General features: G+C 51.3%; 1 protein-coding gene across 2 annotated transcripts in view; it reads left to right on the top strand.

Moving 5' to 3' along the window:
- The window catches only part of b4galnt4a (beta-1,4-N-acetyl-galactosaminyl transferase 4a), a 97,652-nt gene that overhangs the window by 27,758 nt on the left and 43,827 nt on the right, over positions 1-26,067 (top strand). For both annotated transcript variants that reach the window (XM_029251824.1, XM_029251823.1), the window contains one exon: positions 4,106-4,218. In XM_029251824.1, coding sequence (XP_029107657.1) covers positions 4,106-4,218 — 113 coding nt within the window. The remainder of the gene's footprint in view (positions 1-4,105; positions 4,219-26,067) is intronic.

Here is a 26,067-nt window from a genome sequence, read left to right as displayed (position 1 = left end):
ACGGACCTTTCCGACGCCACAGACCGGCGGCTGCGGACAGCGTGTGTTTCCTGGTGTGTGTGCGGGAGCCGCTTTCCCGGACTAATGAGATCAGCGAGAAGCTGCAGCAGCGCGGGGGGATTTATCCCTTCTGCACTTTTAGCCCACAGCTGTTACGCTTAAGTGCACATCGTGTGAAGATCTCGGCGGAAACACGTGGACTGCAGGCGCGCCTCGTTGATGGGGTGTGTATTAATATTGCATAGTGATCTCTTGAGCTCTGTCTTGGTCTTAGATATGATAAGCAACAGGACTGCGGTCACCTGTAACCCTGTTTGGAGCAGTTTGAGGCTCACATTCAGAACGTGCAAACGAGCGATCTTATTTTTCCCCATCACATGTTGGCTAGGGCATGGCGGGGGGTGGGGGGCGCACACACCACAGTGCTTAGTGATATGGTGATATGGGTTTGTTCACTGCTGCTGGGGTAATTAGCCTCAGTGCAGCGAGGCAGTCCTCCTCCTCCTCCTCCTTCTCCTCCTCCCCCTTTGTGCATGTGCCAGGGGGTGGCAGCTGGTGACTGGGACGAGTCGCGAGGGTCTGCCACCGCTGGGACCCCTCACCTGTCCCCTAATGAACCTGAAGCCTGAACCTGATGGACTTCATCGCCATTACTGGACATCCTGGTCTTAGCTGTGTATAATGTGATGTGTAAAAGACAGCAGGAAGCCTGTAATGGGTGGGATTAATGAATGGTTTTCGTACTAAAGCTCACTCGGGTCACCAGGTGGTGCAGTGGTTCGAGCTGCAAGGTTCCAGGTTCAAATCCCACCCCCTAATGCAGGATTCATGATCCAGATACTTGCCCTGAACTGATACACTAAAAATTACCCTGCTGTCGAAATGGGTAAGCCGCGTTGTACGTGGCTTCGGAGAAGAGCGCAGGCTAAATAAATAAATGTCTAAGCAGTGACGTTTGCCTCTGATTAAATGCAGCCGGTGTCCTTACGAAAATGTACCGTGGTTAAATACTCGCCCAGGTTCCCACTTTGAGAGCGGGGAGATAGCAGAGGCCTGCGAGTGGCACACGATGCAGTTTGCATGCAGAGATGTCCTTCCCAGATGCGCCGAATGTCACCTCTGAAGCTGCCTTTCTCTGCCGTGCCGCAGTTCTTCTTTTCTTTTTTCAAACTTTTCATTTTTCTAATAAAAAAAAAGCTCTCGGCTGCTGCCAGGTACTCTGCAAAGTGGTCGGGAGTAGTATTTTTGAGCCCATTCCAAGAATCCCGTGGTTGGGGTTCAGGTCGAAACGGTGTAAAAATGGATTTGAAAAGGGGCGTAATTAAAAACGCAGCAGCATCCATCCATCCAACCATCCATCCATCCATCCGCCTCTCGACGCACCGGTTGAACCCCCTTGTCCTTGTCCACCTCGCCCACCCCGCGTCCCAAGGCTCACGTATCGATCGGGAGAAACTCCATCCTGCGCTGCCCTCCTCCGGAACTGCACTCAAGGCAGAGAGCCCATCGTCCATCCGGTGCAAACTTTGCCCACTTGCCATTTAGCAGCTTTATTGGAAAACAATTACAGCTAATTATGCGTTATGGGGGCGTAAGGCTGCATTTAATCACGGAGCTCGGCGTCCCCCACCCGTCCTACGGCCTGTCTGTCTCATCCAAAGAGGCTTACGGCAGCGTGCCGTGCTGTGCCAGCTCCGCAGTAACACGCAGGGGGTCAGGGACCCCCCCGAGGCGCGCACCCCCCGTTGCTCTGCGCAGCAGAATTCGTATGTCATCGCTTTACACCGATTTTGTTGTGAAAAGGATCTTTGGACTGGGATTACGCATGGGATGGAGTGCAGCCACTGTTGAGAGCCGGCAGTCCGCAGCCGTCGGATTGTTTCCCATTTTTTACCGTGTTACACGTACCTTGAAGTGTCCCGTTTGTGAACTGTAGGTGTGTCGCAGCCCTGCAGGTACGAGGCCCAGCTGAGGTTTTCCCGGATTAAGTGTCTTTATTTCATGACGTTTATGTAGCAGCGGATCGCAAAGCGCCTTTAACTCCTAATTAATTTGTCCCCGGTGGTTTTGCTTTGCTGTGTGCTATTTTTCATTATTTTTTGCTGCGCTGATGCTTTTAGCAACTTGCGGTATTTTGCCATTTTATACACCTGGATATTTTTGGGGAATAATTCAGGGTGAGTCCCTTCCTCAGAGGTATTGCAGAGGGAAGTGGGGCACAAACCTGCAATCTCCCCGTAAGCAGTCCATGAATAAATGAAAATGTATGGTGGCATGGAGGCACAGCGGGTAGTGCTGGTGCCACACCCCCTCCTGGGCTGTGGGTTCAGATAAGGGTCAGAAACCTTTTTATCCAGAAGAGCGTGCAGTGTTTGACCCGTTTACACGGCTGGATGTGTCAGTAATAATTCCTCCCTTGGGGTGACTTGGAAGGGGGGGGGCACTGCCCTTGAACCCCTCCTGCTGCAACGACCTCCCTTGCTTTGTTTCCAAAGGCACCTCCTCGTCATGCCGACGCAAACAAACGTTGTTTCCTAAAGGGAATTGATGTGAGTCATTTCCGGGGGGCGAGAAAGCCCTCCGTGCATTAATGTGTATGCTGCAGTGGCTCCGCCCCCTGCTTCTCGGGAGATAAAGCTCAGTCCTGCCCCCGTCTCTGTCTCTGCTTCTCTCTTCCATCAGGTCCCTCCCACTCCCTCCTGCCGCCCCCCCCCCCATCTATCACCCTCTCTCCCTCTCTCTCTCTCGCCCAGTCCCTCGGTGGCAGTGCCTTTGTTGGCCAGCAGGTGAGCCGGCCCTGTTTGCTGGTGATGGATGGTCAGAGCGAGGCCTCTCTGTACAGCTGCAGCCATAGCTCTCAACCCCCACACCCCCCGCCCCGAACCCACCTTCCTCCCCAGTCGTGTTCATGGAGCTGAGCAAGGCAGACAATTAAGGGTTGCGGAGGAGTCTTCCTTCTGTCTTCCACAGGCGGGGAGGGTGAGGCTCTTGAGGCGAGGTGGCGAACAGCGACGCTTTTGTCTCGGCCGTCACGGGACACCGTTGGGCCCCCGCTGTTGCTGTCGTCCACTCGGCAAAGGGACACAAGGTTGCCTTTGTCCAGGACTCGACCTGCTGGCACTGTCACCAGGGACCTGGCTTGCTTTTTGGGCCTCTGAGAGCTTCTCGGTCAGGGTGGGTGGGGATGGTGGATGTTTATCGCGTCGGCGCCGTTTCGAACCCCCGATCAGTAAGTGAGCCGAGGGGAGGAGAGCAGTGTGGAAATCGGCGCGGAAACCTCCGTAACTGTGAGTCTGGGCCTAGGGAGCTGTTTTCAGCCGAAGGAGCGTTTGTTCAGCCACACGGATGCCTTAACCACTGACATCCAGGCTTGAAGGTGGCGGCACAGTGGCACAGCGAGCAGCGCTGCTGTCTCACAGCGCCTGAGTGGTGCGAGAGGGTGTGGGTTCAATTCCTGCTCAGTCTGTGTGGAGTTTGCATGTTCCCCCAGTGTCTGTGTGGGTTTCCTCTGGGTGCTCTGGTTTCCTCCCAAAGACATGCTGTTCAGGTTCCCCCATAGTGTGTGAGTGACAGAAAGTGTGTTTCATTGATGTATGGATGAGTGACCCAGTATAAGTAGTGTATCTAGCAGTGTAAGTCACCGCGGTGAGTAAGGTGTGTGGACTGATAGTAACACTACATAGACTTTATTGGAAGTCGCTTTGGAGAAAAGTGTCTGCTAAGTAAATGAATGGTGACGGTGGCACTTTTGCCTCGTCATTGTTACATGGGACACCAGGGGGCCTAGTGGTTATAGCCGCTGCCTTCCACTCGAAGGACCAAAGCTTGAGTCCCTGCATCTGCTGTAGGGCCCTTGATCAAGATACTTACTCTGGTCTGATACAGTATAAACTACCCAGCTGTATTAATGAGTAAATCAGGTTGAGAAGAAGCTTGAGATTGTAAGTAAATGTGGAGAAAAGTGTCAGGTACTGTAAATATAAATACAATGGTTTACTCAGTATCTGTCTGAGGGATGACGGCACTGGCAATGTCAACAATGATGGTGATGATGATGATGATGGTTGCGGTGATGATGATGAACATACTGTGGTCTTTGTCTCAGATGGGGAGAAGCAGACGAGCGGGACGGATGCCAGCCAGAGACGGGACTCGCGCCCCTCGTCCGGACACCGCAGGAAGGAGGAGGCCGGCGACAGTCGCGAGGACGAAGTCGTGGTGAGTGGACCGCTTTAAACAGCCGCGTCCCCCACCCCCGCCCCGCCAATCGCCCGTTCCTGCACATCGATCCAGGAGGAGAGCTCGCGTTTCCTGTGTGCGGGATAATTGGTGGTTTTGTTGCCCCTGGACCGCGGTGCAGACAGAGCGACGGCTCCCGCGGACACCGTCTCCTCGCTTTCCCGCCGCCACGGCCGGGCGATCGAACGCCCCGAGATGTGCAGCAGCGTGACGCACTTTGAGCGGTCGCTCGGCCCTAATGGAGTGCGCTCCACCGGTTTCTTCATTACTTTGCTCCGAGACAAAGGACGTTTCGTGAAAGGAGCTCCGTTGCCGTGCGAACCTCCGCTCGGAGCGTCGGGCGGCCTCGGCTGTGTGGCGGAGCGTGCAAAACTAATCAAACTTTGGCAATCTATACCTAGATCTTAATTACCGTCAAACACTGCTTCTCTGTCCTTTCTGTGCTCCCAGATTGGTCCTTAATTCCGTGGTATTTAAAAAAAAAAAAGAGTGGGATTACATAAGTCATAATGAAACTATGAATGTACGAGCAATGGATTTTGTGTGCAAATTCGAGGGTTGCGTGCAATGTGGTGCAGGGTGTATCCCTCATTGGTGATTGGCCCCCAGCAGAGGCGGGGGAATGAGTCCAGTCCGGTCCGTCTCCGCTGCATGTTTGCTGTTTCCCATGCGGCTGCTGGAGTGAAAACGGCCCATTAGTTTGGAAGCGGTTACCGCGCAACCGTTTGGTTTGACGATCGAGAAACGGGTTGTTGGAACCCCGGTTGCGAAAGTTGCACGTTGTCGCGTGGAATTACTTTGCTGCCACGGATGGACTGTGTGAAAGTGTAAATGTGTAAAGAGGGATTGCAGATGACTTTTTGGGCCCGTTTAGTCCTCCTGTTCACTTTCCCATGGGACGCGACCAGGTCGGCTTTCAAATACACAATCTGCTCACTTAAGCACCGCTGAAGGCCTCACCAGGTGTGAGGAAGGTGACGTGAAAATGGTTCTGCCATTGTTTTCACATTAGGGTGTTGTAAAAATTAAGTGCCATCAAGTCCATGTCAACCCTTGTCGAGCACATGTACAACGTCCTTCCGGAAAGTTCTGTGCTTCACTCATGTCCTTAGTGTTAAAAAGGGCTGTGTCCACCGTCACTGTGGTTGAGTCAATCCGTCTGGTTGCTGCTCATCCTCCCCTTCCTCCTACAACTTTTCCAAGAGTACGGTCTTCTCAGGACTCCTTCAAGGTATGAAAACCTCAGTGTCGTTTCTTGAGCTTCCAGTGGGAGTTCTGGCTTCATTTCATCTAATGACCATCTGTACGTGTCCCTGCTTGTCCGTGGTGTCCTAAACAGTCTCCTTCAGCACCAGAGAGAAAGACAGGATGGCAGGTAGGTGAGAGGACATACCACGGTGTCCTCAGCACCTGTAGGCGAGGGGGTTCGTCAGGACCACACGTCTCACCTGTATCTCATTCTTCATGTGTGACATTCTCCTTGAGCAACTCAAGGCAGAGGAGCAACCGATGGATCAACCGGAGGACGGATCGGCCGGCCTGTCCATGCCTCCCTCTGACGGGAAACACCCTTGAGGCGGTCCTCTGGCCCACTGGGGGGTCCCGGATCACCTGACCGGCAGCTCCAAGTGGCCTCTTGAATATTCATGGGATGCCACACATCACCCGAGGTGACATTTCCTTTTTTTCATCTCTCAGCGGGTGTGGCACAAGTGTCGGGCAAATCCAACGGATGGCCACCTGGACGGTCGGCAGGTGAGATGGGGTCGGGGGACAGCTGAGCCCATCAGAGACCCCGTCTCGTCCCTGACACTCCAACCCCGCTCATCTTGTCATGTTCCATTTTTTTTTTTTCTCACCTCATGTTTCCTGAGCTGGGACCGAGGAATGCGGGTCGCATGACCTGGCCGGTTGCCCCGGTAACAGGATGACTCACTGGAGAGGCTCGGTCAGCACCTCCTGACAGCTACCCCGAACCTGGAAAATCAGATCAACCCCTCGCCTCCTATTGGCCGGAATTATAGATTTGCTCCTCGCACGGGTTACTGCTGCGTATGATCGCCTGTTAAAGAGCATTTAGCTTTGTGAAAATTATTGTAATTTCAGGTCACGGGCTGGGCAGCGTTCCTGCCGGTGCTCATAATGTTTCCGCAGCGCGGGGGATTCAACCATGTAATGGACTGAGAGGGGAATGTAATTATTTCTAATGTAATGGAGGAGCGCTCCCCCATGATCTCATGTATCCTCACCTGCAGCCGGCCCCCGGTCGGCCCGCATCAAGGGAGCGCGGTAACGATGGCAGCGGCGGTGGCACCGACAGCTCCCCGAAGGCACATTTAGCCTGCGGCGGGTGATCGCTAAGCGCATTCTCTATACATGCTCCACGGAAAATGTCTCCTTTATTCCGACCAGGAGAGGAGGCAGAGAACGATTCCTAAACCCTGGATTTAGCCGATATCCCCTGGATTATGAGAGCGGAGGCAGCGCCGCCCGTCCCCCTCGGCTGGCCCAGTTTCCCGAAAGCTGCCGGGTGCGAGCGAACATCTGCGGGGGGAGCGTGCGGTTGTAGCTAGAGGGAGGGGTGGTGGTGGTGGTGGCAGAGCACTGCCCCTGGGGCTGGCAGGTGTTGGAAGACCTTTGGGTGGAGGTGGTCCTCCACAGACTGCACACGGTCCGGCAGCTGCTCCACCTCCTGATGACCGCTCACAGTGGACCTTCTCCGCCGCGATCCCCAGGTTTAACACGGGCAGTTATTGCACCCTTAACGATACATATTTTGAAACTCGTGCAACAAAGGGGGGAAAAAAAAAAACAAAATTTACACTAGACTACAAATAAAATGAGGACATAAATACATCCGCTTGGAAGCGCGGCCCCTGATTTAGGGTCGCGATTGTGCACCCGGCGGGACGAGCACGATTTTAATCACGAGGCTCAGATTACAGCTCTTCATAAAAAAAGGCTATCAAGCCATATTGTTAACCTGTGATCATGTCTAAGGCGATAAATCTTGTGGCTTTGGCCTTGGAGGTGCTTTACGGAATGGCTGGGGGTGTCCCGCCACCTCTGCGGCGATGCATTGTGGGACGGCCTGTCTCATAAATAACGCTCCCTCGGTTCACATCGGCTGTTCGGTGTCTCAGCAGGTTCATCGTCCCACTGGCTGGGGCAGGGGGCTCATTTTTGACCCCTCTCCCAAGCTGCGGATGAGCGACACGGCAACCTTAGTCTCCGGCAGGATCCTCGCGGCATCCTGGACACCTTTCAATGAGTGACACTTAGAGGCTGAGCGGAAGGAAAGGGCGACTTCACTCATTATGTAAATGAGGCCATTAATAGTTGAGGTGGGATGAGAGACTTTAGCAGACACTGGCGGCTGCGCAGGAACTTCCCCAGAGCTGGAGGGAACCAGGGTGGACCTGTGGATTGTTCCGGACTGGGACTAAAGTGAACCTACAATGGGGTAAGACGTGCTCTCATCTCTGGTGGTTAATCTCAAACATTTATTCATGTATCACACACTTTTGTCCTGATTTGCTGGTTTTAGGCCTGTGAAATGTCCTGTGCCTTTTTGCTCCATCAGCTTCTCCAGTAAAAATATTCAGCCGTGTAAAACTGGTTAAAGACAGTTTAAAAAAAAAAAATGTTGGCTACGCAATAAAATAATTTTTTTATCCATTATATTTAACTGCCTATCCAGTGTAGGGTCACAGTTGTCCGGAACCTATCCCGGAAACATAGGGTGTGAGGCAGGGTACAGCTAGAAGGAGTTCCAGTCCATCACAAGGCAATCTCACACAAACACACACTCTAAGGGCAATTCGGAGTCTCCGGTTCACCTGAAACACATGTCTTCGGACTGTGGGAGGAAACCAGAGCACCTGTAGGAAACCCACATGAACACGGGGTGAGCATATAAATTCCCCACACTCTGAGGTGAATTCGAACCCAGAGCCCAGCCCGGGAGCTATGAAGTACCAGCACTACCTGCTGTGCCATCATGCTACCCTGAAACCACAGTATTTGAAAAAAAATTTTTCTTCATTTTCAAAATCCTTTTGATCAAATACCAAAGGAAGCAGCACCGAGGGAAGGGATGCGGTTTGCAACAGCAGAGCTGTCGGGGGGGGGGGGGGGGGGGGTCACGTGCCATTGCCGTTCTCTCCAGGAAACGGCTCTCGCAAAAAAGAGCCCGCGTGCATCGCAAATGTAAGTTTTCGTTCACCCGTCGCACATAAACACCCATCTGACTGATGTTTTATGCAATAACGTAACTTTTAGCGCCCCCCACGCAGCACGAAATGCGGAACAGCTGTATAATTGCATATATATCCTTAAGAATTATGTATGAATATCAGTTCCTTATGCGTTATTTTCTTCCTAATGTGTTTTATGAAGAAAATCATAATTAGGTGATGATCATAAAAGGGGTCCTAATTACTGCTGAAGTACAGAAGCCCAGGACCGAACGCTGGGCTTCCTGAAGGCTTTCTGTGGGTCTTTGTGCTCCGTGCGGCTCCTCGGGGGTAAGGAAGCGCAGCACCTGTCCTTGTTTGTTCCCCGTCGCATTTCGTTTTCGTTTGGCCGCGGGAGTCTGACTGCAGATACGGCGTGTTTGTGTTGTGTGTTGCGCCGGAGCGCCGGAGCGGTACTGCCTAAGGGATGGCTCGGGGGCTGCGACACCCGTTCCGACCTGGCAGTCTCCGCACGCCGGCTTTGCGGGCTGCCCACTGGTCGCCCCTGGCTCACATCAGCGTCCCGTCTCTCATGCAATCACAGCACCCTCCGAGGGCCAGGTCCAGCTCTGCTACTCATATCCCCCCCCGGGCTCCGCGGTCCTCAGGGACCATGATGACTCTGCAGCCTGGTGGCCTCCTCGCTCAAGGCGCTCTCTGCAGCAGGCTGTCCACTGGAACCCCGAGGCTGGATTCCGCGTTCCTACCGTGTCGTCCTGGTGCTCGTCCTCAGCAGCGCGGTCCGATGCCAGGTTCCCTGGGCCACGTGCGATTGGCACCTCTTCCAGCGCGCTGGTCCAGCCCGAGTGGCGGGTTTCTCAACGTGCCATCCCAGGCGATCCAGAAGCGAGAGGCTTCAACTCTTATCTGAGTAATAACACAATGGTTGCTGCCGCTCGGACCCGGGGCATAATGGAAATATAATGCGAACCCCCCCGACCCCGATAGCTCACCGAGGCTTGGATAGACGAGCCTTGGAGATGAAAAAGAAAGCGGATGGATGGGGAGAGACTCTCTGCGTGGTTCGGTTGGACCGCAGCTGAATGTCCCCCTCATGCAGGCCTAAGAAGCAGGAGTGACGGCCCAGTGGCGTCGAAACCAACGGCGGAGAGTCGGCAGAGGCTCCGTGACTCACACCACACCTGCCTCCCAGGGATTTCCGGAAAAAGGGAGAAAACGGCGCCAGATGGAGCAGCGGGGTTCGAGAGGAGGCAGGGGAGATGTGAAGAACGTGTCAGTGTCGTGACTCCTGTTGTTTGATGAAGAGCATCTTCTCGTACCTGGAGATGCGTTGGAAGGAGGGACAGAAGATGACGAGAGAAAGAGGAGGATCTGGCACGAGGCCAAAGAGGATGACGAAACCAACCGGCTTCTCACTTAATCTGCGCTATCTGAGGTGTTTAAAGAGATCAGAGCTGGCAAACTGACAGCATGGATGGCTTGAGCGTGATGAATAATTGATGTAAATTTTCTTGCTTTTGTTTCTTTTTTTTTTTTCTTTTTCTTGGGGTTTGTGTGTTATGGGTTAGTCATCTTCTCTGCTCCCAAGGGATGGGCTCTGCAACGTGTACCTTCTCAGAAGTGGGGCAGTAATTTCTCTCCGTTTCAGAATTGCCTCACGCTTTTGTGTTTTTTGTCCTGGTATTTATACTTGTACAACTCAGATGCTATTCGTAGGAGGACAGGGGAGCTAAACAGAAAACACAGAGAATTTCACGCGTTGAGATGTTTTTACGCCTGATCAGGGCTTGGAAGATATGGATATGAAATGGGGTTAAGTTGGAGAGTGGAGTTGATCTCCTGCTGAAGACCGGCAGGCACTGGTACATAGAGCCCCAGGGGTTTATTTTTATCCCTTTCTTTGCAAATGGGACTTTTTTTGTTTTCATCTCCTCAGTTGCCATGTGGATTACTCTGTAGTGGACTGTAACTGTTGGTTATCACTCCATGTAACAATAGGTCATTCACTGTAATGTTCAGCACCCCGTGTCACCGGTGAGAAGAAAACTCTAAAAATAAACTCAGTTGAGTTGAACGTTGGAGCCGAGCATCTGATGAAGGCGACGCTCCGGATGCGAAATGAACTGGAGGGTGGGAGTGACCTGTTAGTCGGATGGGTAGGGTACAGAAGATATGGCCTGAAGACAATAATGAGACAGAGGAGCTCCACTGGGGACTATGCCATTTAGCCTTATATTTTACCCTATTTCAGCTGGTATCTTGTAGCTGACTCTGTGTGTGTGTGTGTGTGTGTGTGTGTGTGTGTGTGTGTGTGCGTGTGCGCGTGCGCATCTTTGATAAAACGGCACGTTCAGCCAATACTGTTGACTGTTTCTCCCGAAGTGCTTTCGAAAATGTGCTTTACATCTGTTTACTACAGGGAAATATGGTAATTTTGTTTGAGGACGATCCGGTTTTGAAAAGGAATTAGAGTTTTCGCGTTTTACTTTTTCGCACGTTAATCTTCAGTTCAGCGAAACAGGGAGTCGCGCGCGCGCGCGGAAGTGACGATTCCGCTTGGCGGAGCCGCTCCTCTCGCGGAGCGGCATCCTCGGCTCGGCCGTTTAGCGACCGCTCGCGATGCTGGAGCGCGAGCCTCGGAGCCGCTCTTTTCTCCCTTTCGGCCGCCTGTCTGTTTTGTAGTTTATAATGCACTGTCTCCTATTGAAAAATGACCCCTGGCACACACTTCTCATCGATTTTTTTCTTTTTTTTTTTCTTCCCCGGCCTCCTGGATCCATGATTGATTTCCCTGCAAAACATCGATTCGAGCTCTGCCTCCCCGCCGTTGTGCCCCTGTCTGCAGCGGGGTCTCGACCGCTCCTCTGTCATTATTAATGGCCGCCGCTCGCTGGCTGCCGCGCCGGGCAACTTCACATGGGCTCCTTGCTGCCAACACCCCCAGCGGTGCACATCCGCGCGTCGCCAAGCTGGCGCGCTCCTTCTCGGATCTTCCAACACAATCGAGGGCCGCGTTCCTTGGCGCTGCGTCGGAGCCGTTGATGTGTCGAGTGGGCGTCGATGATCGGTGCCACCAGCGTGAGGGTTTTTTCTGCAAGAACCCACATAATTAATTGCCAGCGTTATATAATCCAAGGTGATGTGTGCTGTGAATGGTGCATGCCTTATATCGGTGTTATCTGGGGGATTTCTGAAGTGCGCGCGCGCACACACACACACACACACACACACATAGAGTAAGTTTAGAGGTTAACAATGTCCCTCCTGGTTATAGTGTGACAGTGACATGCTGATTGGCAATCTCTGAAACATCATGTTATCCGTGAGAGATGCGGACACACTGTAGGTGATGCTCAAGGGGTGTGTTGAAGATGAGCACTTAAAGGGATCTAATGGTTGGGAACATTGTGAGTGTGTGTGTGTGTGTGTGTGTGTGTGTGTGTGTGTGAGAGAGAGAGAGAGAGAGAGAGAGACAGAGAGAGAGAGAGAGAGCGCGAATGATGTGTGTGATGTGAGGGGTGGTGGGCGATGGGCAGCGATGAAGGCTCAGCGGTAGACCAAGGGGTGGGGGCGGAGACAGGCCCAAGGAGCCATGAATGGGAATGAGATGCGGCCAAAATCAATGGATCACGCAGCGAACGATAATGGAGGGAAAGGAGGGGTTTGAGCCTAATTTCTTTCCATTTTATTATTTGTTGCGCGGAACTCGCTCATCCCTTATTGTGATGTATGTTTAAAGCTGCAACCGGCCTGAACGCGCTGGAAGGATTTTGCTCGTATTTATTATTTTGGCATCGATTGCATTTCCTGACCTGCGGTAAACATTCTTCTGGATTTATTCTGTCATTAGACAAAATGCAAGGTTGATTTTTTTTCTCACTTGAAGCTGTAACAGACTCACTGCTATCGAGTGGCCGATCGATGCATAAATTGAGCCTGGTTTAAGTGCCCTTCCAAGGAGCCCGTCGGACGGGGTGGGAATCTGAGGAAAACTTGCCCGCCGTCTCCAGGTCATGCTACCCCACCTTTCTCACGGATGCTTTCCGTGTCTTCGGCCTGCTTCCGTTTTAAATGTTTTTGGGTGCGCGTTTTAAGTATAATATTTCGTATTTTTGCTTTCATGTCGCTTTTTTGTGTGTTTCTAAGCATGCGGCACACCACGAAAGTCTCGGAGTGAGAAGGCGACATGCAGGGAGATAATGAGGGATGGAGAAACTTTCCCCTTTTGTCTCGTTGTCTGGCCCGAAACTCTGTTGCTTACAGCTGCAAAGAAAACACACAGCGCTGATTTAATGAGATCTTCCGTACAGCCACAGATGTCGGTTCGGGGGGCGCCGGATCTTGTCCCTCCAGCCAAACGCAGAGGCCGCATTGATGTAAAAGCGAAACCTGTGACTTTGCCGGAGCTATACGAACAATTAGGTGGGGTAAATAGTGTGACGCACTTTGTTTCTTCCTTAACAGGATACATTCTTTGTGGTTCAGGCACAAAATAGGGCGCGGTGCACCGTTTAACCCGAACGGCCACATGGGAACCCTGCCACCGATACAAACCGCTATTTTAATGGCGTTCAGCTCCGTGTTTCACTCATGTCCGATTTAAAAGTGCTGCTGTGTTTAGGGTTAAAAACTTGTTTGTGTGCCGATTTGATGCTTCATACTGAAGATTTCTGCACCATGAAATAGTATGAAGCCCCGTTAACCGCGGTAAGCCCCTGGCTGTATTGAGTTTCGGTCTCTCCAGGGGCAAGGGCATTCATGAACGCCCCATTACATGATTCATTATCCAATTTGCTGTGTATTAGTCACAAGGATTTGGAATTTAAAGACTGAGGACGGCTGAAAACATGCAGTATATTACGTACATGAAGTATACTGATATGTGGCAATCGGTGCACTTACTCCCTTTTCGGTCAGTGTGAGCAGGATTGCGGTGCCTCATGTTCTAGTAATAGGACAACTCTGCGGCTCGCGGATGGGATTTTCATGTGATAATGCCTCCGCGCCGCTGTCATCGGGCTCACGTCAGAGTCGTCGCCGGACCTAGACAGGGAGCAGCTGGGATCCCGGCGAGATTTCAGATTGCCTCTGCTCGGTGTGACGGGCACGGGGCGAGAGAGGGGAGAGAGAGCGGCGCGACTCCGCAGCGTCCGCCGTGCATCTAATAAGAACGCCCCGGGCAGCCTGTCCATTGCTGGGCGGGGGGGGGCGACACCCACGTTCCACAGGCGACATGCCGCCAGAGAAAAATGTAAAACGAACCGCTGCATTCTGGGAAAGGGTTCTCGGTCTCCTGCACTACCTGAGTGCCAAATGAGGCAGGCGGTGGGCGGCTCCTGTCCGTCACAAGAAGACTCCAACATCTCTCATTCTTCAAGTTGTCAGAATGAGGTGGCCGGGCTGTAGTTCCAGAAAAACCTTCTCCTCCGCTGCACCCGGGCCTTTTGTTATTTATTCCTTTGCACGCTCTGAGATGTTGCTCTCCGCATCGCTGAGCAAATGCAATGAAAGCGGCACCGCCGCTTCATTTGCCAGCCAGGACAGGGCGGAGGCGACGGAGCCGTCGCTTTGTTTGGGACCGATGGCTGAGGGGCGCATTTTGTACACCGATGTTCTGCACGATTACATGCAGCGGTGCTTAATGGCGGTTCCGTCGAGCCGGAATTCAGACGGCCGGTGCCGAGCTTCTGGACGCGGTGCCGGTACAAAGCCGGCGCGGCTGCTCTCCGAGAAATCGGCCACATTGGGATGCGATGTCACTATGGCAGAAGCATCCGGAACGCTGCAGGAAAGGAGCTTTTTTAATTGCGATCCTTCCTGGCCGAATGAGCTCAGAAGCAGCCGGTTGCGGGACCGAGGTCTTCAGGAGACGTGAACAGCCCGCTTCCTGCGGAAGCTACGGATGGGCCACGTTTCCTTCCGCTTTCGCACGCGTTCCGTGCCCCGTCGCTCCGGTGTCATCGTGTCTCGAGACTGACAAGCCGCTAAACATAGTCCTTCGTACATGTGAGAGAACGCTGAATATTCCAGCGTGGATTTCTGGGTTTCGCTTTGCCTTATAATTGATGTTTTTTTCCATTCTTGATGATCTTTCCCTCGGAGCTCGGCGGTATAATCGCACACACATTAATTGTGTTACATGATTTACATTATTCGCCTCCTTGGCAGACACTTTTTATCCAAAGAGACTAACACCATCCTCTGTGTCTTTCATGCTCTTCCTAGTTATGCAGATGAATCGTTGAGTGCGGCAGTTCGACTTCAGCTCCTTGCTCAAGGGTGCAGCGGAAACCTATTTGGTCACGAATCGAGATCACGTCCACGCCGCCTGCTGTGTCCTTCCATCCATGGGACGTACACCGCGGTATAACTGAGATGATGTCGCTTTGCAGAATAATAATGTGCGGTAGGAAGGAGTCTGTTTCGAACATCCAAGCTGTGTTTGTGCAGAAGACAGAAACACCTATAACGCGATAAATAAACATGAGGACATTTCTCAGCGTGCTTCGGCTCAGTCATGCGTGGACAAATGATCTCACGCAGAGACGGGATACGTGTCGGAACGTGGTAAGCAAGAAGGGCAAACGGGAGAGGCAGAGAGGAGGAAACCAAGATGTAGGGAATGAAAAAGGAGGAAGTGCGGGAAGGATGGAAGCTGTAGTTGCAATTGGTAGGGTGAGGTAATCAGGGGTACGTTTAGAGAGCAGCGTGGTGACAGCGGGCAGACAGCTGAGGTCCACGAGAGCCAAAGACTCTGCTCTGAACATCCACCCTGGGCCTCAGGGGATTCGCCTCCCTAGAAACCTCTGGAGATCAAACTCCACTTTCTCTACTGCTATTTCCCCAGAACCCATAACTTAGGTCCAAGCAGCCATTGATCTCCACTTAGAGGCGAGAGATAGAGTCAGAACGGTGGAGTTCTCCTGCTCCGTTCTGGAGATGGATGATGGGAACGTGGTCTTCGTGAGCTCCATCCATCACTCTGGAGGGCTGCAGCTTGCAGAGTGGTTAAAGACCTGGACTTGTGATCAGGTACCTCGGGGTTCGTGCAGCTTTGGAGAAAAACTAACCGTGATGAACGGTTTGAAAACTGTTTATGTCAAAACATGGTCATACGTGTCCACGGTGTAAGGAAGGGCAGTCGTAGGAAGGAGATTGAAACGTGTCAACTATCAGTCGTGAAGCCAAAAATTGCCTGTTTCTAACTTTGTCTGTGTCCAACTCTGTCTATCTCTGACACTGCTTATTTGGGATGGTTTTCAGCACTGCTTATTTCAGGAATGTCAGAAATACCCAGCTTCAATCAGTTATGTAACTCGTAGTTAGCATTTCATATTTAGCATGTTGGGAGGGAGCCGGAGTAGCCGGTGTCGTTACTCCGGTAACCATGTGGTCAATGTCTGTCCGCTTGAATAAATTTGTTACTTCTGCACGTGCCGTTCCCAGGCATGGTCCTCAAGAAGTATAAGTAATAATTTGTGACATTCTCGTAGAGCTTTTGATGAAAAGGGTTAATAATGTGGTGTAACTGATCCCACTTCTAATACCAGTGTCATTTTGTAGTGCAGCCGTAGCAGGAACGCTCATGTCTCAGTCCTGTGAGAGTGAGCAGAGCCACGTACCTGCCTCTCAGTGCTGCTGAAGCGTGAACCAGGAGTAAAGCAGCTTTACTCCTCAGATGCCTGTCGCTTATGCTGAATCTGCTTTGCAGAGACCCCTAGCAATGCACCATCCTTTGGGTGCCACACGCACCTACGTGAGCGTACCGTGTCAGAGGGATTGGGGCCTGTCAATAGATCCAACACAATGCTTCTGCAGATGATGCAGGGCTCTGAGAAAGGCCTTGAGAAGACAAGAGGCACCTGCCATGGGGAAATGTGAGGGGAAGCAAAGGCACGGCGGCAGCAAGCGTGTTAAAGAGGGCAGTAGATCAGAGGAAGTGCCGCAGAGAGCACCGGGGTGCTTAGTCTTTGTGAGGAGATTAGGGGAATTGAGTTTTCTGGAAGGCAGTTGGAAAATACGGTGGTGCTAAACGCACTGGTGGGGGGGTGCGTTTCCATCGACTCTGTGCGTTTGCTTCATTTACTTTGCTGCGCGAGGCTGCGGAGGCCCGTTTCCATCCTCGGAGCGCCACGTAAATGTCCTCACGGGAGATGCTCAGCGGAAACGCCAAGAGCGCCAACGATTCACCAACGAGCAGGCCGATTCATGGTGCTCCGTGGTTTGCGGCTCTCTCTTCTTGGCTTGTTGTCGAGTTTCAGGTCGATGGGGGTCAAACATTCACTGTGAGGCCCAGCGTCTTGGGCAGCTTCTGGAGGTTCGAATCCCACCTCCTGCTATAGCAGCCTTGGTCATAGGACTTACCCTGAATTAATGCAGTAAAAATCACACAGTCCTATGAATGGGTAAATCAGTGTAAGCGCCTTAAAAGACAGCGTTAGTCCCATTTGGAGAAAGGAGTCAAATAAATTGAATTAAACACTAAATAACATAGCAAGGTTATTCAGGTCAAGGGTTTGTGAATTGACTAAGAAGCGGTGAAAGATGTTCAGCAAGGCTTTTGTTCTAAATTACTCATTTAAAATACCTGAATATGTAAATGGACAAAGTTTGAAAAAAATAAATGCAGTAAATGTAATTTAGTTTGGAGTTAAGTGTTTCACTGAAGGCCAATAAGTAGGATTAAACGTTTGAAAAATCAGAGGTGGCATCATCGCCTCGTTCAGGGTTATATCCTCGGCATTTGTAACACTCCCCGCAGAGTAGATATCCTCCAAGTGCCCGAGAAGGAGCCACCAGGAGAGAATATTCGTGCTCTGCTAGGAATGAAACCCATGTCCACGGTGGTCGTGAGATACATCCTCATTTCTTTTCTGTAGTGGAGGGCACAGGTGGTACAATATTTAAGGGGGGGGATGCGATCCGCTCGAGCCTGGTGCAGTGTGTCCATTGCGTTAAATGTTCAGCTCTGAAAATGATTCTCAAAGCCATGATCTCTAAGCCTTATTACACGAATGTCTCTGCTAAGTGGATGTTTTCCACTGTAATACAGCCATCACATCCAGTCTGGTATACAAGTAGTATTTTCATAAATTGTTATTGTTTATTAATTTTTCCACCTCCTTTGTCCAAGGCAACAAACAACATTAGCTCTGTACACTAAGCTGCTTACACCGGTATACCCAGTCATGCTGTATCACTTGGTTACCTTGCAAGGGTGATACAGCGGGGGGGGGGATTTGAACCCAGGTCCTTATAAAGTGGCGACTCTAAGTGGTGCAGGACCAGCTGTAACTTACAGTAAATACTGAGTTTGGGGTCTATACTCTGCTTCTAGGCGTTTCTCGTCCTGACTTCACATATTGGCGACTCCCGTGTCCCATAATGCTGAAGCTGAGACATTGTGACTTGAAGGTGATGGCATTAACCGCTACGCCACCTGCTGGCCCTGCCTCCCATGGAGACACCGGTAGCTGTAGGACCCTGGAGATGGAGTGCAGCGTGAGGAGTCGCCAATGCTCTGTTCTGGGATGCAGGTGCGCAGACCTATTTCACAAAGGTGCGGGACCTTCGCCGTGTCAGAACGGCCCGTGCACTTGACGCCGCGACACGAGCGGAGTCAGCAGTTCCCACGCATCCGGGAAGCAGGTCAGCCGGCAGCTTTCCTCCGACCGAGAGGGGCGCGATCCCACAAGGCCTTGCTCCCGGAGAAGCAGAGGCAGGTCGCGGTTGCTGGTGCAGGAAGCCCGAGTTGGATCCCTGTTTGGCGCTGTGGACTCGTCCCTCAAGGATGTTGCATCCTTTCCTGACTTTGTTCCGTGCTGAAGGTTGCGTCTCTTTGTCAGCCAGCTTAGCTTTGTCTTTGGCCGCCGAGGAGATGTGTTCGCCCGACGCTTTCAGCTCATGTTTGTCATTATCGTCCATCTTCCTCTTGAGGGAATCGCTACCTTCCTCTGCACTCCCGTTACTTTGTCGCTGCCTATTTACATATAATTTTGCTCCTCTTCATTGCCTCCCATTAAGCTCCGCATGAATAATTCAGGGGAGTCAGAAAAAAGTGACGGCGCCGTTTTTATTTTCGCCTTGACTCTTTCTAACGAGGCCTTTTGTTTTGCACAAAGAGCTCGAGGCTGAAGCGTTGTCGCTCCCAGCATCTCTACCCGACACCCGAGCCCGAGAAGCTTCTGGAAGCGGGAGATGGGAGTTTAACCGAAGCTTCGCCGAACTAGAAGGGTGTCGCCAGGCGTTCGGAGCCGATCTCCATCTTCGGCGCAGCAGATCCCCAGGACCATGGTGAAGTTTGCCGACTGCGTCTGCCCGCATCCCCCGACCATGGGAAAATCCCAAAACCAAGCGTATAGTTGAGCGCGGTGGAGGGGGACGCCCATTAATCGCACGCCATTGGCTTGATAACAGCGCCGGTTTAATCAGCGGAGGGGCTGTTTGAAGTGTGAGATGTGCGTCCCGCTCATTTTTCATCTCGTTTATTTTACGTTAGAAGCGTCGATGGCGAGATCCGATCCGTCTGTTGCCACGCTGACAGGCAAGCGGCGCCAACGTGTGGTTCCTCTAATTAATGCCGTCTGGCCTCCCCATTTAAGTGCTTCTGAGAGACGGAGGGTATAAATCTGCGAAGGCGCCGCGCTTCCGCTTGGACGGACATCCCTGTTGTCACCCGCCGTGTTTTTTTTTCCCCCGCTTTACGCATTATTTGTTTTTGTTGCAAGGCTCTGGCATATTGAGAAAGCTCATGCAAATGAAGACCTGTCGTTATGTAACAAATGCAAGGATACCGGTCTGCAGGGCCTATGAAGAATTTATCAGGGGAGCATCATAAATCAGACTGAAGAAAAGCTCCAAATTGCTGCCGTTGGACGGTGTCGCTCCTTCAAAAGACAGATTGCAATATGAGGGATTTAAGAGTGAAAAGCCATCGGAAAAATATTGACTTCCCCGCGCTGGGAGTGAAATAATCAACTCGCTTTGCAGCTCCTGCTTGTGCTCTTAACAAAAGACTGCCCTCGGAGCCTTTTACAGTGCTTTTTTTCCCCTTTCTTTCCTCATCGTGCGGTTCCACGTGAAATTCTGTGTTTCTCGTAATTATCTGTGCGGCCGTCCTCTCCGGCACGTTCCGCCAGCGCCGTTCTGGGCCCGAGAGCCGCGGGGTCTCGCCACTCGTACCGGGATGCGCTCGGGACGCGGCCTTGAGTTGCCAGATAAATACGAGAGAAGCATCCGGGACCTAATAGCTGTGATTTGTTGTTTACCACGGCTGCGCTCTTCCTTTTCTCCTTCCTGTTAGTAGCGACGTAGGACATGCGGCGTGTGCACTGCGATTACCGCGGTGCAGAAGGAGGGACGGCGTGGTGGCTTTTAATAATACTTTTTTGCTCATCGTTTGTGAGCCTCTTTTCCATTGCTGCACCGATTGTTCTGCACAGTGTCCTTCTGAGACCTCTCTCGCACACACGCACGCTCGCACACACCTTCACATGCGCCTTTGTTTTCCTGTCTCTCTAGGAATCCGTCTTTAATGCATAAATGATTCCACCCCATCGAAACTCCGAAATTTACGGCGTTTTTGAGCTTTTGCGGTTTGCGCTTTGATCAGTTTTCGGGAGCTGAATGAGCCAGCGGTGTAGTGGTTAACGCACCGGCAATCTGAAGGCTCTGAGTTTGAATCCCACCTCCTGCTGTAGTGCCCTTGATCAAGGTATGTGCCCTGAATTGATACAGTAAAAATTACCCTGCTGTTGAAATGGGTAAATCGGTGTAAGAAGCTTAGTGTACAAACCTCACACTGTAAGGCCCCGTGGAGTAACATGTCAGAGAAATGAACAAAAAGAATAAGAAAACGAACAAACAAATTAATGAGAAAAATCATAAAAATCAATGTTTCATAAGTTCTGCTCAGCCTTCATTTTTGGGGGTTTACTGTCCTTATCCGTTGTGAAGAAAATGTCCCCGAACCTACATGAAAATAAAAACACGAATCCACACACACACACGCACACACAGGCTATCAAGGAAGTGGCCACAGCGAGAGCCCACCGCCGTAAGACACTCTTAACGTCTCTGTGAATTTGTTTCGCTCTCTTACTGAACACAAAAGGTTGGCCTCCTCTTGACCACGACCATCGCACGACCCCGGCTACGAACGCTGGAGAGAGGCCTGTCAAAGAGCGCTCCAGGCGCACCAGTGGCCCAGGCTTCCATTAGGTTGCTGTGGGTGCTGGCTGATGGGAGCGATGGAGCACGACGAAATTACGGTTGGAGTCACATTGCGAGCGACGCAGTTTACTTTTGTGGCCAGATTGTCCAGTGCAGGGTCGCGGTGATCTGACCTGGAAGTAGAGGGCATGGGGCACGGTACGCCCTGGATCAGTACGTCATAAGGCAATCACACACCCACACACACGAAACCCACACAGAGATGGGAAGAAAATGCAAACTACACACAGACTGAGCTGGATTCAAACTGAGGTCCAAACTCGCAGCCGAGGAGCCATGAGGCACCAGCGCTACCCACTGTGCCACTGTGCTGCCTTGTAAACATACCAGTTTGCCTAAATGCGTGCAGTTTCTACAGTTTAACCCAAGTTATACTGCATATAAAGTGATAATTTTTGCTTCATGGCGTGCAGAGGCAGGAGTAATAAGAATTTATTATTTATTTCAATGTTGTTATTATTGACAGCATAGAGGAATCGTGACGTGAACCAGTTCGGTCTGCTTCTCGACACATGACTTGAAGAAGGAGGCCCAGACCGGAGCCTTCACCTCACCGTGTGTAGATTTAACAAGGAGAATTAATGACCTCGTTGAAATTCCTACGCTTTGTCCCCAGCTGCTTCCCCGTGTCACGTTCCATCTGGGTTGTTAGTTCCTTCTTGTCCATAACCTGGTGCTTTTAAGCGTGTGCTCCTTTGTGCATTAAGTTGGAGGTGGGTCACACTCAAAGGTCACTGATCTCTTAGCAGCCAGTTGCGCAGCGGATCAGGCTCCGACTTCGTAACCGGAAGGCTGCTGGTTTGAGCCTCACTTGTACCGCAGTACCCCTTTCTTAAGCTGCTTACCCTGGGTTGATATGGTGAAAATACCCAGCTGCGTAAATTAAATTTAAGCTGGAAAAATCAATAGCTAACCACTCCACTCTTAGCAATAAAAGCACAAGGAACTGAGATGGGCGGATGAAGAAGAGCTTCTGGAGAGCATGGGAAAAGACCAGAACGAACCAGTGTGCAAACGTTGTGATGTCTCCCATGCAGGGAGGCTCAGATGTCCCTCTTTGGGGTCCTCTACGGGGTCAGTTGAGCAGTGGCTGAGATAACTGGTACCCATGATGCTCAACAACATTCTCCCCCAGCTGACCTTCCAGCTTCACGACCTCTTGTAGTTTACCTGAACCCGTTATGAATACTAGCGGCTGAAATATGGGAATCTTGGGTTCATATGTGGAAACTTGGTTGAGGATCACCTTTAGACCTCACCATGAGAGCTAAGAGTATCACTGCTAGGCTAAGGCCTCTTAGCAGGGCTAATAAGAGCTCTGCACATATCTGTGACAAGTTGGCTCCACAAAATGACTGAAAAAATGACGGAACCCCTCTGTACCATAAAGAGGAGGCAGAAGGTCTCATTTGGCATCTTGTTGAAGCCACCAGCTGAGCTCACGTGAGCTGAACGCGGAGCGACTGTCGGCACCGATGAGCCATTGCTGCCCGGCCGCTCCGGGAAGAGTACATGCTCACGAGCTGAGTTGTGGTTTGTGGTCCTCTGGTACCTACAGTGAGTTGCGTCCGGTCACCTTCTGTCTGTCCGACGCTCGTCGCGCCCCACGGCCGTGATCGGGGGACGATGTTTTGTTCCACCGGCGCGTCATTCACGGTTCCGCCTTTCCGGCGTCTCTGTGACACGTCCCGGGGAGCAGGCGCCCGATGCCTGACAGTGGGTCACACGAGTGTCTCCTGGCTCCACCATCAACTTCTCTTTTCTGATGCAACGGAAGAGAAAGTGTTTCCGTGCGTGGCGGCGGAGCGCCCCGGAGGTCCTCGCAGACCCCTCATTCATCATTTTCACCACAGGGGCTGTAATGAGGGGCCATCCCGCCACCTCGCCGCAAATGGGACTCATGATTGGGCGCGCCCCTCGAACACAGCTGCCCTTGTTCTCCGGATGAAGATCAATGCGTGTGGCTGCGGTTTTCTAATGCGCAGCTTTCAGCCACCTTACATTTTTTGTGCAGCGAGGGTTTCTCGCGGGAAAATCGCCGGAGTAGCTGTATGGTGTTCAAAAAATGTGCTTTTTCTGTGCTGTCTATCTCACATAACTGTGTCAGACTTGTCTTTAAAGCATGATTGTAAGGTATTGGGAGCTCTAGAAGATACTTGCTGATCCCCAGGAGCCTGGCGTTCTTCCTTCAGCACAACGGACCGATGACAATGATCTGTGGTGCACAGTTGACCAATCTCAGCAAATTCTGGTGAAAAATTGACCAATTGCAGTGATATGTAAAGCAATGATGACCAATCCTAATCATTTGTGGATCACAGTTGACCAATCCCAATGATTTGTGGTTCACAGTCGATCAGTCCCAGTGTTTTGTGATGGACAGTCTGTAGAAGGGTGGTAGGTCTTCTAGAAGGTGACGGCCAACCCCTAGGTGCCTCGTGTTCTACCTAAAAGAACTTCCTATTCTCTGTGGTTCAGCCATCAGATACTGTAGCCACCAGGATGTACTGTAGGTGCAGAAGGTGCCAAATTTAATATGGGCTCTTGACAGCTGCAGGGATTTACTCCCCATGTTTCTTACTCAGGGTGACTGTCACCGTCTGACATCTCTTTTGAAATAAGGAATTTCTGTGCCTGCGAGTCTTTCTCAATGAATATGAACATCTTACTGTTCGGTGCACCAATCAGAAAAGCAGTTTGCATATCGTGGCTCCTTTGGTATTTCGCAAAGGTTATTCAAGTTCAAGTCTCATCACGGGCAAGGACTTGTATTTCACTGAGGCCGTCAAGCGGCCGAGCAGACTGCAAAATGTGAGATGGGATTTTCAGTGCGTATACTTACCATAAGTGCCAATACAGGCTGTAAACCCTCTGCTGGCCGCCACCAGCTGCTGTGAAGCAAATCCAGTCCGGTTTTTAACCAATTTGCAGCCGCGGTTTTTACGATTCCGCACGTATTGCACTGCTTGGCTCTGACTGAGTCAACACCCCCCACGTTATTGCGGTCGCAGTTCAAAGTGTTCTTCATCGCAGTTATTAATCCACACGGTCATTTCTGCATGTCGGAAAACATAAAGGTCACAGCAGACCTTTGGCAACAATGGGTGGCCGGAGTACTGCCTGGAGAGCTGTTGACTTTTGAAAGGCATTCTGGGATTGCAGCGCCTGTTTAGCCGGGGCTCACAATCACCGGGCACGCTCGGTATTTTTGGGGAAGTGAAAGGTTTTTAACGTTCGCTGCCTTGTAACGGGGCAGTTTTTGGTGCTGCTGGCTAATGCTGAAGGGCTGCCTGTTAACAGGGGTTGCCACGGCAACGTTTGACTTGGCAGCATACGCGTATGAAGTTCGCCGCTGTTCCCGAGCACCAAAGGAGCTTGTTTTGAACCTCCAGACTGGTGTGATTGACTTGGCCGACGCTCCATCCTGTTGACCGGCGCAGCCAGCTACATATTTCCGAACGTCATTTGGACATTTAGTTTATTTACTTGCAGAAATGTGTCTTCAGAAGGACTGTTGTGCAGGAGCTGGAATTGTTTATAGTATATTTAATACACTTTTTACTCCTTAATCCTTAATCACTTGTGCAGGTCAGGGTCGTGGTAGTCCAGAGCCTGCTCTCAAAGGGCAAAGCACAAAGCTTGAGTAGGAGACACCCTGGATGGGACACAGGTTATTTACCACACAAACGTAAACTGAATTATGAACGATTATGTTCATAATTAATTTTGTTCACAACTCCAAAGTCACATTTACCTCGAGGTGAATAAAAGGTTGATCTCCCAAAATTTAGATGCTGTAAAAGTCTGGTCTATAGCCATAATAAATGAAAAGCACTCTGTTATCAAGGGCTTTTATGTCAATGTTTTTGCTAACTGTGAGCTTCGTTACAACGAAAAAACGTTGACATAAAAGCTTCGCAAAATGCAGAAAAATACATTTTCGCAAACTCCCGTTTCTTAATCTTGTAAACAAGCACAGTGTTCGACATCTTTTTACTGCACATGACATGAGCTGTAAACGCTGTAAACACCGTGGACGTGAGTTGGATTACGGCGGCTCTGCCCTCCTTTTCTGTTCGGTGCTCCTTCCCGACACCTGAGTTTACACCTCCGCCGCTACAGGCACGTTTTAGGCGATACAAAAAATGAAGGAAATTAAATGAAAAATAAATAAATAAATTGGCACATGTGTGTTGAAAAATTCATAACTCAGCTGTTTCCAGCATAAGGAGCCAGTGCGTAAACAAGTTCTGTCGTTTGCACGTTTATAGAGCTATTTCTAGAGCGATGTTCGCGAAACTACGTGTGTTTAAATGCCCGGGGGCTCATGGTGGGAGCCTCCAGCTGAGCAGATCACCCAAACGCCGCCATTAGCACCAAAACCGTCCACGTGATCGTCCTCCGGCACCACCGGCACCACCGGCACTTGGCCTCACGCTCCTCTTTGCTGCTAGTCAATGTTCCGACTTCCTGCGTACGACAAGTACGGCGATTTGTACCCTCGCTAGATGTGACCGCAGAGCTGTCGGCTCTTCCTTCGGTTTGCAGACATCTGGAAGCGTGTGCACGTACACACACACGCACGCACACAGCTAGAGGAAACGACAAGTGCCCCAGACAGAGAAGGACAACACATGAGCTGCGTGTCTCTCGTCCCCAGCGCCGCAGCCAGAAGAAGGAAGATGTCCGGGAGCGCCCTGGAGAAGCGCTGGGGACAATGGCACTCCTGACGGAGTGAACGGGCTCCGCTGTCGGGCCCCCGGAGGCCGATTTCTCGATGACGACGAGGCCATTCCATGCGCTGTCCCTTAACAGCACATGACGTCAGTAGCGTTGGTGCAGCAGGTGGCGTAGTGATTAGAGCTGGCGCCTTACAAGCCGACGGTCCCCGGTTCGAATTCCACCTCCAGCCGCAGTACCATCGATGAAGGTGCTTACCCTGAATCGGTAAACACGGTAAAAATGACCCGGTTCAGCTGATGCGTTCCTCTCGACCCCATGTGGAACCTTCCAGAACGTATCGTTGCGGTTCTGCGGGAAATGCGCCCGATTTCCATAGCTCTCGTCTTCAAAGACGCGTTGTCAGAAACGGCCTTCCTCTAAAACAACCCTAATTTCTTAACCTTGTAATCTTTACAAGGCCGAATATTTAATATGCGGTTAATGTTTGGGCGCGAGCGTCAGCCTTGCTGGGAGAGCGCGGAACGAGCACCGCGGGCGACTGATACGGTTATTTCCTTATTATCCTTCCCGCTCGCGCCGCATTTCCATTCTTATCGTCTGCAAGGTGTCTGCGGCTTTCATGTCCCGCGTGACAGGTAAAGGGAGTCAATTCAGCCGTCACTTTTACACTTTATGATTAGCGACACGCACTTAGAACTTGAAGGCAGTGAAAGTTTCC

This window comes from Scleropages formosus, chromosome 5, assembly GCF_900964775.1.
Source record: "Scleropages formosus chromosome 5, fSclFor1.1, whole genome shotgun sequence".
NCBI classification, from domain to species: domain Eukaryota; kingdom Metazoa; phylum Chordata; class Actinopteri; order Osteoglossiformes; family Osteoglossidae; genus Scleropages; species Scleropages formosus.
The sequence above is the reverse complement of the archived record's forward strand: the minus strand, read 5'-3'. Positions and strand labels throughout refer to the sequence as shown.